Source organism: Lepisosteus platostomus, chromosome 4 (assembly GCF_059453375.1).
Source record: "Lepisosteus platostomus isolate fLepPlt1 chromosome 4, fLepPlt1.hap1, whole genome shotgun sequence".
NCBI classification, from domain to species: Eukaryota; Metazoa; Chordata; class Actinopteri; order Semionotiformes; family Lepisosteidae; genus Lepisosteus; species Lepisosteus platostomus.
The window spans coordinates 52,624,199-52,637,974 of record NC_142614.1 but is presented as its reverse complement, the minus strand read 5'-3'; the positions used below and the strand labels follow the sequence as shown (position 1 = coordinate 52,637,974).

Genomic DNA, 13,776 nt, shown 5'->3' with positions numbered 1-13,776 from the left:
TAAGATCCTCACTAAGAATGATGAACGGTATTAGTGGACCCAAAGACACAGAGGCTAGAAGATCTACACCCCACCTCACCTGGTGAACATCCATTCATTACTCAGAACAGCCTCAACTGCTGCATAGTGTGATAAACACAGACTGATTCATTATAGAAAAAAGAACAAAATGGATATCAGCAATAACATAAACGTGGTTTTTGCTTCCAAGAAATATCCCTAAATTCAGGTTTATGTACGTTCCGATGTGCAATGAATTAAGACTCGGTGTTCTGAGGTTCCTGCTGTGTTGCATGGAGAGATTGAAGGCCAGCTGACATCATGCCCTTCCAAAATGCCCGCTTGTCTGGGCCATTCATCTTTGGACATGTTGCAACAGAGCCTGACAGGAGAGTTAACACCGATTGGAGGAGACTCATCAATGTCTCTTCAAAGCCTACAGGCACCCAGCAATTTACAAGAGATCCTGTTGAACTGAAATCTGAGAGGACCCTGGCCAACTAACACCCTCATAACCCTGGTAGTCTGTAAATTGTGTGCCACTGCTTGGGGAATCCTGAAAACCATATATTTTATGAGATAGCACTTATTTTAATATAAAGAACACGCTCACTTTAATGCCATGCAATTACATTTTAAGGCAAAATAGGCAAGACAGTCAGCAGTAGTAGGTCATAATTAGTGCAGTCAATGCAGTGCAGTGCTCCACCTTGCATCAGGGTTTTTTTTAGAAGGAAGAAAACCTTTCACTTGCAGCTGTTCGCAGGTTAGGAGCCAAACAGATGACTCAAAATGACCCACTCACTGAAGATCTGTAAGTTGACTTAACTCCATGCTCTCCCCTCCTACTGATCCTTAACACCAGCACAGAGAAACCAGTAATGACAGCCCTGGACAGGCTATATCAGCAGAAGCAATGATAACTTCTGACAGCTACACAGCCAGCCCACAGGAGAAAGGCAGTGACAGTCTGGGCCTGCTAAGCAGCTGCAGGCAGCTGTTATTTCTAAAGCCCCCTTTTGTCAGTGCTGCTTGGGAGGCGGAGAGGGCTTACACTTTGATCTCCAAAATAACCTTGTCAGTTACAAAAGCTCCCCTCATGCATATTAATTAAATAGCTAAATTTAGCCGTTACTTCATGGATTCAATTCAGTAAGCTTCTCATCCCTTATGCAACAGTCTTCACCCTGGCAAATTTCACTCTTCAGACCATTGTTTGAGCCTTTTACCTGCCTAGATCCAAATCATTAGCAAATAACCTAGTTTGTGGGCCAGAGGAATGAGTGAAATTCCTTTGCAATGAATAAGCCCTTCTTAATTTCAGAGAAACCCGAGTAATATTAGGCTACCTACTTCTCTCTCCTGTTTTAATATCACCCCCTGAAAACACTTTGTATCATCTTCATGAAAAATATGAATGTATTGAGGTCAAGATTCATTAGATAAAAATGAAGCCCAATTTGTTGCACAGTTGTTTTAATAAATGAGTTTAATGTTAACTGCCTTGCCTTCAAGATTACACTAAACCCTAGAGTATCTGTTGCTGAGCCATGAGAATAAAGTATAATTTATGCAATTTTACCAAATACTGATAGGGTCTATATCTCCCTAAATCAGAGGTTTTCCAGTTCTGATTCTTGCGACCCCCACATCTGTTGGGTTTTGCTCCAGCTGAGCTGTCAGTTAGATAATTAAACCCTTTATAGAATGAATACTGTGATTAATTTGAACTCTTTCACTGTTTCCAACTGTCAAGTCCCGGAGAGCTTCTTTTAACAATCCCATGTTGTAATTTGTGAGCAGATGAAAACCTCAGAAAGGTTCTACCAATTAAGCACATTATTAATTTGATTAAAGGTGAAATTAGTAACTTAAGGCTATGCTGGAACAAAAACCTGTATGTGTTTTGTTCCAGAGGAGAGAAAAGATGAAGACCTGCTCTGCAGGAACTTAATTTGTTCTGTTTCTGCAGCTTAACAACAGTATCAACAGTCCTGGACTAACATACACAACCTTTGCTCCTCTATTAAAAAGCCAGATGTTCACGTGACTCCTGCAGTTTAATGCATGAATGTTTTGTTGAATTTTATTTTCTGTCTGTTTACGTATTGTACCTAAAAATGGTTACCTGCAAATAATATTTTTATATTCTTTACATGCACAATACTCTGTCAGTCTTCATTGTTGGGCTAAAAAGGCATATTCTTTAGTATAGTTTAAGGATGATTAGAGACATTCCTTCATTCCTGTGAAAGTAAAATGATATTCTTTCAAGTGTGAGCGACATCACTTTTTAAACTTTTTTATCCAAATCAAAATCCAAATTGACAAAAAATACTAATAGATAATAAGTCAAATTTGCCCAGAGAGTAGGATTATTACTGGCTCATTTTTTCCCTACACAGGTTTTACTGTTAGTGATAGGTGAAATCTCTGTGCCGGATGGATGACGAATGTGTTGGTGCACTTGAATTCTGTCAGAATAGAAGATAAGGCTAGTTCTCTCCCTCCTTTTTCAGTCACATCAGGCCTCCAGTATGTACAGTATGAAGACAGCACTTACGGCTAAGAACAAGCGGCACACTTTGGTGATCCCTTATAACTGTTAAAATCCCCCAACCACATTCCTACCTCTGGGTTGTGAGAGTCCTGACTACTGTTGACAGCAGCTGCCCGTCCTTTGCCGAAACTTGCATGACATAATGCGGCTGTCCATTCGCTAGGCTGTTGGAGTCTTCCACTGCCTTTCCTGGAGGGACTGAGTCTGTGCAGTCTGGCAGTACCTCAGGCAGATGACTGCAGCGGCTGGTTGTCATGGCAGCAGACAGCAATTACTCCGCTGAAGCCTTACACATTCATATAGCATTTCCCATCTGAGAAGATACATGAAGATGTAACATATATAATTATACACTGGATATTTTAGGATGAAACAGCAGTATACTGTACAAAACAACCTGGAATGCCCTAGAAAAGAGATATTCAAATGTCCTGGTACAGAGCAGTAGTTAGTTCTAGCTGCTGTCGTAATTTGTAGGTTTTACCTCTGCACTGTTGGTCATTGTTGGTATGATGGTAACAAATTAGTTTGAATTACTGTATATACAATCTTTCACATTTTAACTACAGTATTCTCCGTTAATAAATACACAATCAAGATTAACAACTGCTAATTTGTGGTCACTATGAATTCCAGTGGACTGTAACTAGATTAGGGATATTTTTTTAAAATAACAAATCTACACCTTATTGTTAAATTATGAATACATTTAAAATAATTCAAATCTGGTAAGCCTTTTCCTCTGTTCAAATGTTATCTGGCTTATAACATTTAATATCTGGTTTGTCAGACTATAAATGCAAAGGTTACTTCCTTCATGTTGTATTATTAAACAAAGTGAAAGTTCAGGCTTTGTAAAAAAACAAACATTAAAACATTCATACAGAACAATTCACTCACAAACAACAGCTTGCTTCAGAAAAACAACTTGAAGGTAAAAAGCTATGATGCTGTGACTTGTCAAGTATGACAATGCAGAAAATGGGTGCTTATTAATGTAATGCTCAAACAGAATGGCCCTACATAACAGCGAAAGGACTGAAGGCAACATTTGGATGAGAATGAATCCATTGTAATGAAAAATGAAGTAAAGGGAGAAAGCAGAAAGATTGATTTTAGTTTCTTATAGATTTATGGCTCCGTTCCCATAAGAAATTCATGTTTTCCCTCGAGAACCCAATTAACCCTTTAAAAATGGTTGTGACTGAGCCATGAATTTGGAATCTTTTCTGTATTTCAACACGACGCGGACACAGTATTCATTGTAGCAGAGAAAGTATTTAGTAACTGAGCTCTATCACAGCTACTTTGACATAAACAAAAAGTGATTTGGGGAACAAATGTCTAATATTATGTACACTAAAAAACCCAGTCCATTTCAAAAGTTCTACTTTTTACAATATTTACATCACACATTTTAGGGGTATATTTCTATGCAAAACTGGATACCATCGCCTGGTACTTACACAGAAAAATAACAGAAAATCACTCTTTCCTTAAGTTAATTAGATATATGATTTATCTAGTATTTTGGTACATAAAGCATTTTATATAAAAAAACTAACTCACGCACAAGTAGTTGGAGATTCAATCTTTTGAACATTTTAACCTAGAATATTACAATTGTGACAATGTTCTAAACAAATAACTTTGCATATCAAATTATAGGTACAGTGGATAAATCCATCTTTGCTTAAACAGCCTTAATGCTGTTTCCAGCAACAACAGAAATTTAAATCAATAGTAGATTGTGGCTACATTATTTGCTTCTTAACAATATTTTTAAATATCAATCCTAAAACAGCTGTTTCCTGGTAACATTTCTTTGTAGGAAAACACTGTTCACCACATAATCCTTTTAACTCAAGGTAAAAGCATGTAGATGCAGTTTACTGTTTTGATAATAGCATATACTGTTACCATTTAAGGATGTTCACAGATAGCTTAACAAAATTAAAGTTAAAATTAAAGTTAAAACTTTACTTATGTTTTCATTATCTACTTTACTCATAGGAAAACACCTGTTTTGGATCTCCAAAATCCATCAATTTTGGAGCTTCCAGAATATCTAATGTTAGAAAGAAACACAGAAACTTTATTGCACTACTGGCCAATTAAATATAAAATGACCAAGTTTATTGATTTTTTATAGAAACTTAATTGCTGAAAAATTGTAAAAAAAAAAATCAAATACTAAGATGCAATTAAAGTTATCTTGCTTGTTCTGTTGTTAATATAAAAACCTCATTTTTAATGATCTGGTGATTTACTCAAAATTAATTTTCAGAAAAGATAATTAATTAATTAAAAGCAAATGTAGCCATACAGTATATGCCAGATCAGTATGGTTTCACCAGCAAAATACTTCAGGAAACCTGTTCAATGTTTGTCTTGATACATTTGATCTATTTGTTTCCTATCAATAAGTCTAAAATTTTAAAATACCTGTCCACAGTTTGTACTGTGTTGGATGAACATATAATATCTGCATATCTGACTCTTTGATTAAATACCTAAACACAAAATAGCATTACAGTTCTCTTGTGATTAAGTCTCTTGTGGTAAATTCAGATTTATCCAAAAAAAAAGAATATTTGAGTGAAATGAAATACTGTATTTAGGGTAGGCAAGAATATTATATTGAATATTATATAATAGGGAATATTTTCAATTTTTTTCTGTAAAACCTCTTTAGTTTTGAGAGAATTTTATCATCGACCAACAGGACATACGATACCACATCATTACTGAATTTCCTTGGTGTTAGTGATGATTGCAGCCAAGTCAAATCATGCTAAACAGAGCTTTCGGTCTTGAGAAATAAAGGGAAGTTGCAATAAAATAGGCTGCGAGAAATGAAAACAATTTCACAAGACAGTGAATTATTCCACCCTATAACAGTAGGCTGGAATTGTGGTTAGGGAGCTGAGTGGTATCCTGGGTGGGACGCTGGCATTTTCCTCTTCACTCAGATTGCCTCAGTGAATGCCCTGGATTATCGGTAGTCTCCAAAGCACAATCTTGCTATTTTTTTTCCACAATATATCCATTCTGTACTTGCTTGTATTTAAACAGTTGAGCAGCTGCTAAAAGGTAATGCTGGACAAGAAAAATTTACAAAGAGGATGTTTGGGTTAAACTATTTCCATACATGCAGGCTCTTGTATGCCATGGTTTGTTTATAGGAATATTATATACAAGGAAAGTCAGAAAATCTGTCTGTCACAATCACTTTCCAGTCCGACTTTTTCCTCAAAATGATGAGTGCTTAATAAGACCGTCATATCTTGCACACAGCTTTGCGTTTAAAATCACACCGCTCCTGATAAACTAAAGTCAAATGTTTTGAATATTCAAATGACAATTATGGTTTGCTCACATCCAACTCTTTTGAAATATTGAGACACTGAGAAAATGCCCTACAGATGTTGCAACATCAAAGTTATGTTTTTTCCTTTTAACAGTAAGGCGTGTAAAGAATAGCTTCTTCCTGTTCTTTTTCAGCTTTCCCATGAGGGATATCACAGTTTTAATTATCTCCTCAGACATCAAAATAGTTAGTAACAACTCCTCTATCTAACCTTTCATTATCAAAATCATACCCATCCATCCATTTTTTAACTGTTTTATCCAGTTTTTCCCAGAGACCAGTATGTTTTTGGACTGTGGGAATCCCACTGGAAACCCACACATACAAAACATGGGGAGAACATACAATCTCAATGCAGATAAAACCCCAAGAATTGAACCCAGGTCCACAGCACTGCAAAGCAGTAGTGCTTACTACTGCACCACCGTGCCACCCACTATTTGAATTATTTGAACACAACATACTTTAATAGAAATTATGTGATTCTAACTATATATCCCAGCAATATATTTGCCCTTTTTACCTTTTTACTGTTTTCCTGAGTCTTCTTCTTCTTCTTCTTCTTTCCTGAGTGTCAAGATTTAAATGATGTGTCAATATTTTCACATATAGCCTCTTCTTGCTCCGTATACAGTAAATACATTTTGTATTCATAGCTTTTACTACCCGTATGCAATAACTTACACTTGTCCACATTAACCTTCATTTGCACTATCTTGACTTATATCTAAATCTTCATACATTTGATTTGCTGGTTCTACGGAGTTTGTTAATTGTCCTATATTGTATCATCTGCAAACTTGACTACTTTAAAAAACGATACCAGATATTTTTAGATCACTAATCTAAATGAAGAAGTAGTGGTCCTAGTGCAGATCCCTGTGGTATTCCACTAAATACATCATCCCAATTGGAGAATTTGCCAATTTTTAAATACACACATTTCCCTAACTGCCTACTGCATGCAGTTTGCGAATTAATCATTTAGGAAAAACTGAAACAGAAAAAATCCATCTGAAAATCTAAATACACCATGTCTGCTGTCCTGTGTATGTCCATTACTGTTGTTGCTTGTTTAGAGAACACTAAAAAATGTGATTCTAACATGCTGACTTGTCCCAATAATATTATTTCTAAATAGGTGACCATTCTTTTTTCCTAACTTTACATGTAAGAGAATTCAGAATTCTTAAACCATAATTACTTGAATGTATATTAAGGGTTTGCACTTAGTGATGAAATGCTTTGCATTTAGATCAAAAAGTTAGAATTTTGTCTTGGAACAAGTAAAGGTTTATTCCATGCTGAAAAGAGAAGAAAAGAAACACAACATTTCGGCTGTGGAGCGTTCTTCGGGTGTATTGTTAATATTGTCTTTTTCTGACCACAAAATCTTTTGCCACATGTTTGTAGTATCACTTGAATGCTTTGTCACAAACGTCAATTGGGATTTGAGATTGGTTTGCTGTTCAAGCATTATTTTGTTTACTTTGTTTAGTATTAGTCAGGAATACACAGAATTTGTAATTCGATTGTCGTACCACAGTTTGGTTTAGAAACACTTGCGACTGGCTGAGGAATAAAGGAATCCATTTGCGTCACTCAGTGTAAAAGATGGAAAGGCTGACTGGGTGACGAAGGAGTTTATCGAGGCAAGTGAGTAAAGCCAAAGCTTGTAGAGGCCAAGGCTGATGGAGAAAGTCGAGGCCATGCAGGCAAGGGCTGACGGAGATCAGATTCGGTCAACAGGATTGCCACCTTCCCAGTGCAGAAACAAGAATGGCAGGATCAGGATAACAAGGGAAAGCCACGAACTGGAACACCCTGGGCAGTAACAGGTACTGGCTAGTCTAGACAGGGAAGTAAAACTTTGTTTCGTATGCAGAACAGGAACTCTTCTTGTGGAGAGCAACACCCAATCAAGAGGAGCTTGATAACAGAACACCATAGCAGTGCCAAGTGGGGGGGGTTAAATATCAGGTTGATTGCTAACTAACCGTTGACAGGTGACTGAGAGAGCCTGACATAAAGGGTCTGGGTGGCGCTGGTGGTGTCGAGCACCTCATGTGAATGTGATCACTGTCTGTGGAGACTCAGGGATGGGAGCTCTGACCTGTTGGTGCGTATCATAAACAAAATGGGAAATCATTTGAATTGATGGAAAACGTTTGCAAGACTTTGTACTAAATATGTCCCTAATATTGTATATATAGATACTTAATACCTTGTTAACACCTCCTATATAGACCTAACCAAACAAAACAAATCTGCTAACCAAACAGGAATTTTCTGGTTTGGGTGCCCCTTTCCATTCATAGAACAAGATTCGATCTAGTGTTACTATAGCAATTGCTAGATCCAACTATTTTTCCAAGATTGATGAAAATAAAAAGTCCTAGATAGTTGTTTTCCACTTGTTTGACTTGCTAACGTCTACTGCCATGCCATCTGCCTCATCTAAAAGCTTACTAGAATTCTACACAACTAAGAATGATAACGTCAAACACTATAGCCTCATCTCTTTGCATTCCTCTACAGCACTGCCTTTTTGTGTGCTTGACTTACTGTAGTTGTTATTCCTTTTTCTCACTTCACTGTTTATGCCTGAATGCCTTACTGAATTGGTATCTGAATTGGAAACGTACTTCCTGTTTGTTGGACCCAATTCCCTTTGTTTTGCTTTACGCCTGTTTCTCTGATCTTTGCCTTCAGTCCTTCACATAACACATGACTCCCTGATCTGTGACAGCTTTTAAAATTACTGCAGACACAGCAGTGGCTAAAAAATTGCTTTGGATAATACAAATAGTACAGTATATAGATATAATATAATCTGAATAATATATATTATGTCATAATAATATTCAGCACATAAATAACTTGCTTTTTCGTGTGATGATCATAAAATGTGCTATTGCAGTGCAACTAGATGGTCATCTCACTGTAAATGAAATTTTGTAACCCTTTCAGTCTGACTTAAAACAATTACATAGCACTGAAACTGTTTATGTTATTGGTCTCATGGTAGCTAATTCAGTCGCACTGTCTTAATTTTCTTTCATTGCAGCTACTGTATGCATTCAACATTTTAAATCACAGTCCTTTACCTAGTCAGTTGGAGAGCTTATTTGGCACCTCTGGCATTGCCCTTAAATGGTTTAAATCTTACCTTGCTTAGTGGTGAAATTCTAATTATCTTGTTGGTTTTAGTTGTGAGGTTGGGCAGGCTATGTCCAGTACCAGAATTACTACCATTTATTTGGTATTTATAAGTTTTCACTAGGTTAAATGCTAAAATCACATAGTCTGAATTAATATTTCTACATAGATGGTACTTAAATGTACTGTATGAACATCTACACCTGATACCAAGATGTACATATGTTTCCTTACCCACTGAATGCATTTCTGCTATAAAACACAAGCTTTTTTGCATCTTAATTGTAACAAGACTGAGCTCATAATACTGGGTTCCTCTCAATAGTTGCATAAAATCAACTGCAACTTCAAATGGCAAATTAAAAAATGGCACAATTTTTGAGTTTCAATTCAAAATGAAGAATCTGGGGGTGATCCTGGATTGACTTTTGAACCTTGTGTTCAGAATATTCCAGCTGTGAAATATTGCCAGGCTATATCCTATGATCTCTGTGTTTATAGTGGGAAAAAAAGATTCATCCACTTGTTTTTTCAAGTACTGATTAATACTTGCAAGTGTCTCTAAAACTTTACAATTTATTGTGTTCCGATCACATCACTGCCTTGGACTCTTCCTAAGGTGTTAAGTTGATTTTAAAATCCTTCAGACAATGTTGAAGACTTTATATTTCTTGATTCTCCTGTCCCCATATCTAGCCAATATGTGATATGTTTACTCTCCTCTATGTGACCTTTGCTTAGTTGATTATGGTGTGTTATGAGTTCCTACTGTTCATCTATACTATGTGGTTGACATAGATATTTGATGCTATGCCCCAAAGCATTGGAAGACCTGCCCAAATGAAATCAGAGACTAATTGTATGCTTTTAATTAGAAAACTAGGTCTTCACTAAGATTGTTTCATCTTCTGTATCTGCTTTGTTGTGTTGGCTTTGTAATTTCCTTTGATTTTAAAAGCAATGTACCTTTTTATGCTTTGTAAAACACTTTGAGATGGCTGCCTTTAAAGGCGTTACATTAAATAAAATAATATAATAATATTATTATATTACATTATAGTTATATGAAATTCATAAAAATACCAGGTGATGAGTGTTTGGCATTTGGGTTGAGTGAAAAAGCCAAAATGAATTGATTCAGAATCTGTATAAATACAGGTAGGGGATTAAAAAGACATGACTTTAATTAATTTAAATCAGTTGAAGATATTAACTTGCAACACTCGTGTAATGAAAATCATCTAGTTGTCAATGGTATGTCTGAAGGCTTTTGCCTAGAGAAGCTGCCCAAAGAAAGAGATGTTCTGCTTCAAAAATCAGCAGGCTATTAATTATTTCTTTGAAGGATAGGCCACATCCTAAGATGCAGAGGATCACCATGCTAGCCTGGAAGCATCGTATCCATCTAATCTATCTGTACAACTGTTGTCAAACTGCAGTGTATACAGCATCAAAAATTCCTCGAAAATCTGTGCATCAGCAGAGTGGCTGTAGCTTGCTGTTGGCATGAAAATGACATTGTGTTCTTGGTGGTTGTTCAAGGGTAATGCTGACAGTGAAGAGATGAATTTGCCATCTTCTGTGAGCCAGACAGCTTTTAAGGTGATGGGAAAGATAGTGGTGGAGTATACTACTATCAACAATGAATAATGTGAATACTTTTGTGCCCTTGCCTGACATGACAAAACATAAAGTATGTAAAGATACCATGGTGAGCATTGTGTTGTCACTTATATTAATCTTGCATTGCTGTTGAGCATGGCAATTGTGAATATGTAAGGAAAAATCTCCTTTAGCACAAGAACACTTTTTGTTCGGATTGAGGACAATCTTGCTGTCAACATTTTTTCCAAACCTTCAAGTCAATCCAGATGTGTCACTTTTCCAGCAGGGAAATGTAAACCACAAAATGCTAGGATTACGAAAGACTGATGCTTACATTGCTGTAATCCCAAATCGGAACATTAGAACATCATACAATTCCTTACATCCTCAAGTCAATACTGACCAGCAAAGTTCAGATCTGAGGATCTGAATCAGTCTGTACTAATTTGGTATGAAATAATGACTAGTTAAGCCAGAAAAATACTAAATAAGGTACTTAAAATAAAGATTAGAAGCATACTGTAAGTATATCAATTAAAATCGTTTGAGAGGGTGAAATTAAGTCTTCATTAGCAGTTTGCAAGTGCTCTAAAAGTAACATTTGATGTTCCCACTTTTTGCACTAATGAATACAACTTTGGAACTTGACAAATGCATTCTCTCAGAGTCTATTAATCATTACTACCATGACATCAGTAGTACTGACAGCACAGGCAGACCTTTAAACTTAAGGAAGTCAATCAAACATAAAGAAATTACAGTAATGGAAACTATATAACATCTCAAAAAGCAGCATGTTTTGTATGTGTATGTGTTTGTTTGATGAAATATGTGCAACAACGAAAAGGACTGTTTAGTTAATCTATATTGCATGCCATCTTACCAAAATATTAAAGATTGCATGTTCCATTAGAGCGAATCATCCTTTCGAAAATAGTAGAAATAGCCCAGCACATGGTATATCTCAAGACTCCTGAGTACTCTGAAGCAGCAAGAGATCAGACCTTTTCCTCATATGCTAATATGTAACCTCACAAGGGGCACGATTGAAGGGACATTTCTCTTATATGCATGGCTAACATACCTGGCTAATGTGTCAAATCAGAATAATTCAGGCTCCAGGAAACAGCAAAATCACTACCTACATCACATGGAAAGCTGCATCAGCTCCTTTGGGTTGTTTGGTACCGTATCTCTATCTGTGATTAAATTGAATTGATTCAATTTTGTAAGTAGACCAACTCACTTGAAGGGGCATTCTAATATACATCATTAGGCAGCAAATATAGCAGAATATTAAATATAAATTCAATCTGTTTTGTTATTTTAATTAGTATGATTTTTAATTCTACCTCTAGATGTTTTAAATGAATGAAAATGAAACCACACTACTTCATGCATTTGAATTGCAGCATAGGAGACAGCTGACTTGGAAAAAGCTTCTGACAGCCACAATAACTACATGAAAAATCCCCCAGAGGAAATGAGAATGCAGACAAAGCAGCCATTCATAGCAATGCAATTACTACCAAAACCGTAGGTCTGATGAATGTTTGCAGTCATATGGAAATATGATATGGTTTCAGTTTTTTGGGTGATAAACAGGTCAAACCTTTCTGGATTTTGGACAAAGCTTAGATCAAAACAATTCAAAAATATTTTGCTGCACATGCCTGTAAAGCATCTTTATTGAATTATTGAATTATAATACACAATGTTGGACTTGCGTGGAAGTGGATGTTTGATTTTTATGCACACAAAATTAAAAATGTTCTATGTGCGCATCACCTTTAGGCTAATTACACAGAGACAGCAGTAAACAATAGACTGCTTTTTCACAATAAAATGAAATGAGTTTTAACCTTAAATTGGGAAAAGTCAAAGTCAGTCCTCCTAATGATAAGTTTACAAATCTTAAGAAACAGATAACAAAAACATTATACAAGAATTTCTAAGTGGATGATGCTTTGTACTGTAACAGAACTTTACATAAGAATATATACACAATCATTATTTAAAAAAACAGTAATTTCTCTCCTCAATAATTCAGTATATCACCACTTCAAGAATATACACCTGTATACTGCCATGGAACATTCTATTTATGGAATGTAATGTTTTGTGGATTCTCGTTCACTTCACCCCAGAGTCACATTTGTTAAACAATGTACCAGGGATCATGAAGTGACAAATAAATAACCCTGCACAGCAGCTTCAATTGAACACTTAAATACACCTGTTGTAGTCCAACACAGAGTGTTGGAAAGTTACTCTGAAATTGCTGACATGCAGCTTCCAAACAGAAAGGAGATGCTGTAGTCATCTGTATTCTTTGAATAAAAGCGTCAACAATGTAGTCAGCTAGACTCACTAAAAATACAGTACCACTAACAGCACAGCATCAACTGGTATGAATACCAAGAAAAAACATTTGGATCTGTTATATAATGTAGTATAATGAAGTTCAAAAGCTTAAAAAATTCAAATAGTCACACATTCCTCCAAAACTATAAGACATAAGAAAGAGAAAAAAAAACACAGTGTAAAGGAGATATAACTGAAGATGCATTATAGCAATTGAATTCATTTCATTTAATTCAATTAATCAAATTAACAAGCACCTCCTGCACACTGGATCGTGTCTGGAATAACATTCTTGCTAGCACTGTATTATGAGAAATTGACAAATCATTATTTTACCAAAAAATGAACAGACATCCACTGTGGTTGCCGTTCGCTCATTCTTTAAAAAACGAATAGCCAAAATCTTTGAATTAATAAGATGCTTACAAACAAATGAATGAAGATGGTCCAAATCACCTTGGATTGAGGCAATAATTCTGTATTTGCAGAACATCAAAAAAGATGAACTATGAAAAGCTGAGCTACAGTACAGTGTAGGAACAAGCGTGCACACTATACGAACTTCTATTTATCTCCATTCAAGGAGCTGAGCTTTTCAAAGCTTTTTGAAGAGATCATGAATTAAATAAAATAAAAGCTGTTTTAAAAGAAGAGCAACAGAGCAGGGAGAAAAAAAAACAACTATCCAGAACATATATTAGCTGCAAAATACACTTAC

At 35.8% G+C, this 13,776-nt stretch overlaps 1 protein-coding gene across 2 annotated transcripts in view; it reads right to left on the bottom strand.

Annotated features, from left to right (window-relative positions):
• The window catches only part of LOC148673418 (E3 ubiquitin-protein ligase MARCHF3), a 47,562-nt gene that overhangs the window by 14,001 nt on the left and 19,785 nt on the right, over positions 1-13,776 (bottom strand). For both annotated transcript variants that reach the window (XM_088629843.1, XM_088629842.1), the window contains one exon: positions 2,632-2,873. In XM_088629843.1, the coding sequence (XP_088485969.1) occupies positions 2,632-2,816 (185 nt within the window). In that variant the 5' untranslated portion in view covers positions 2,817-2,873. The remainder of the gene's footprint in view (positions 1-2,631; positions 2,874-13,776) is intronic.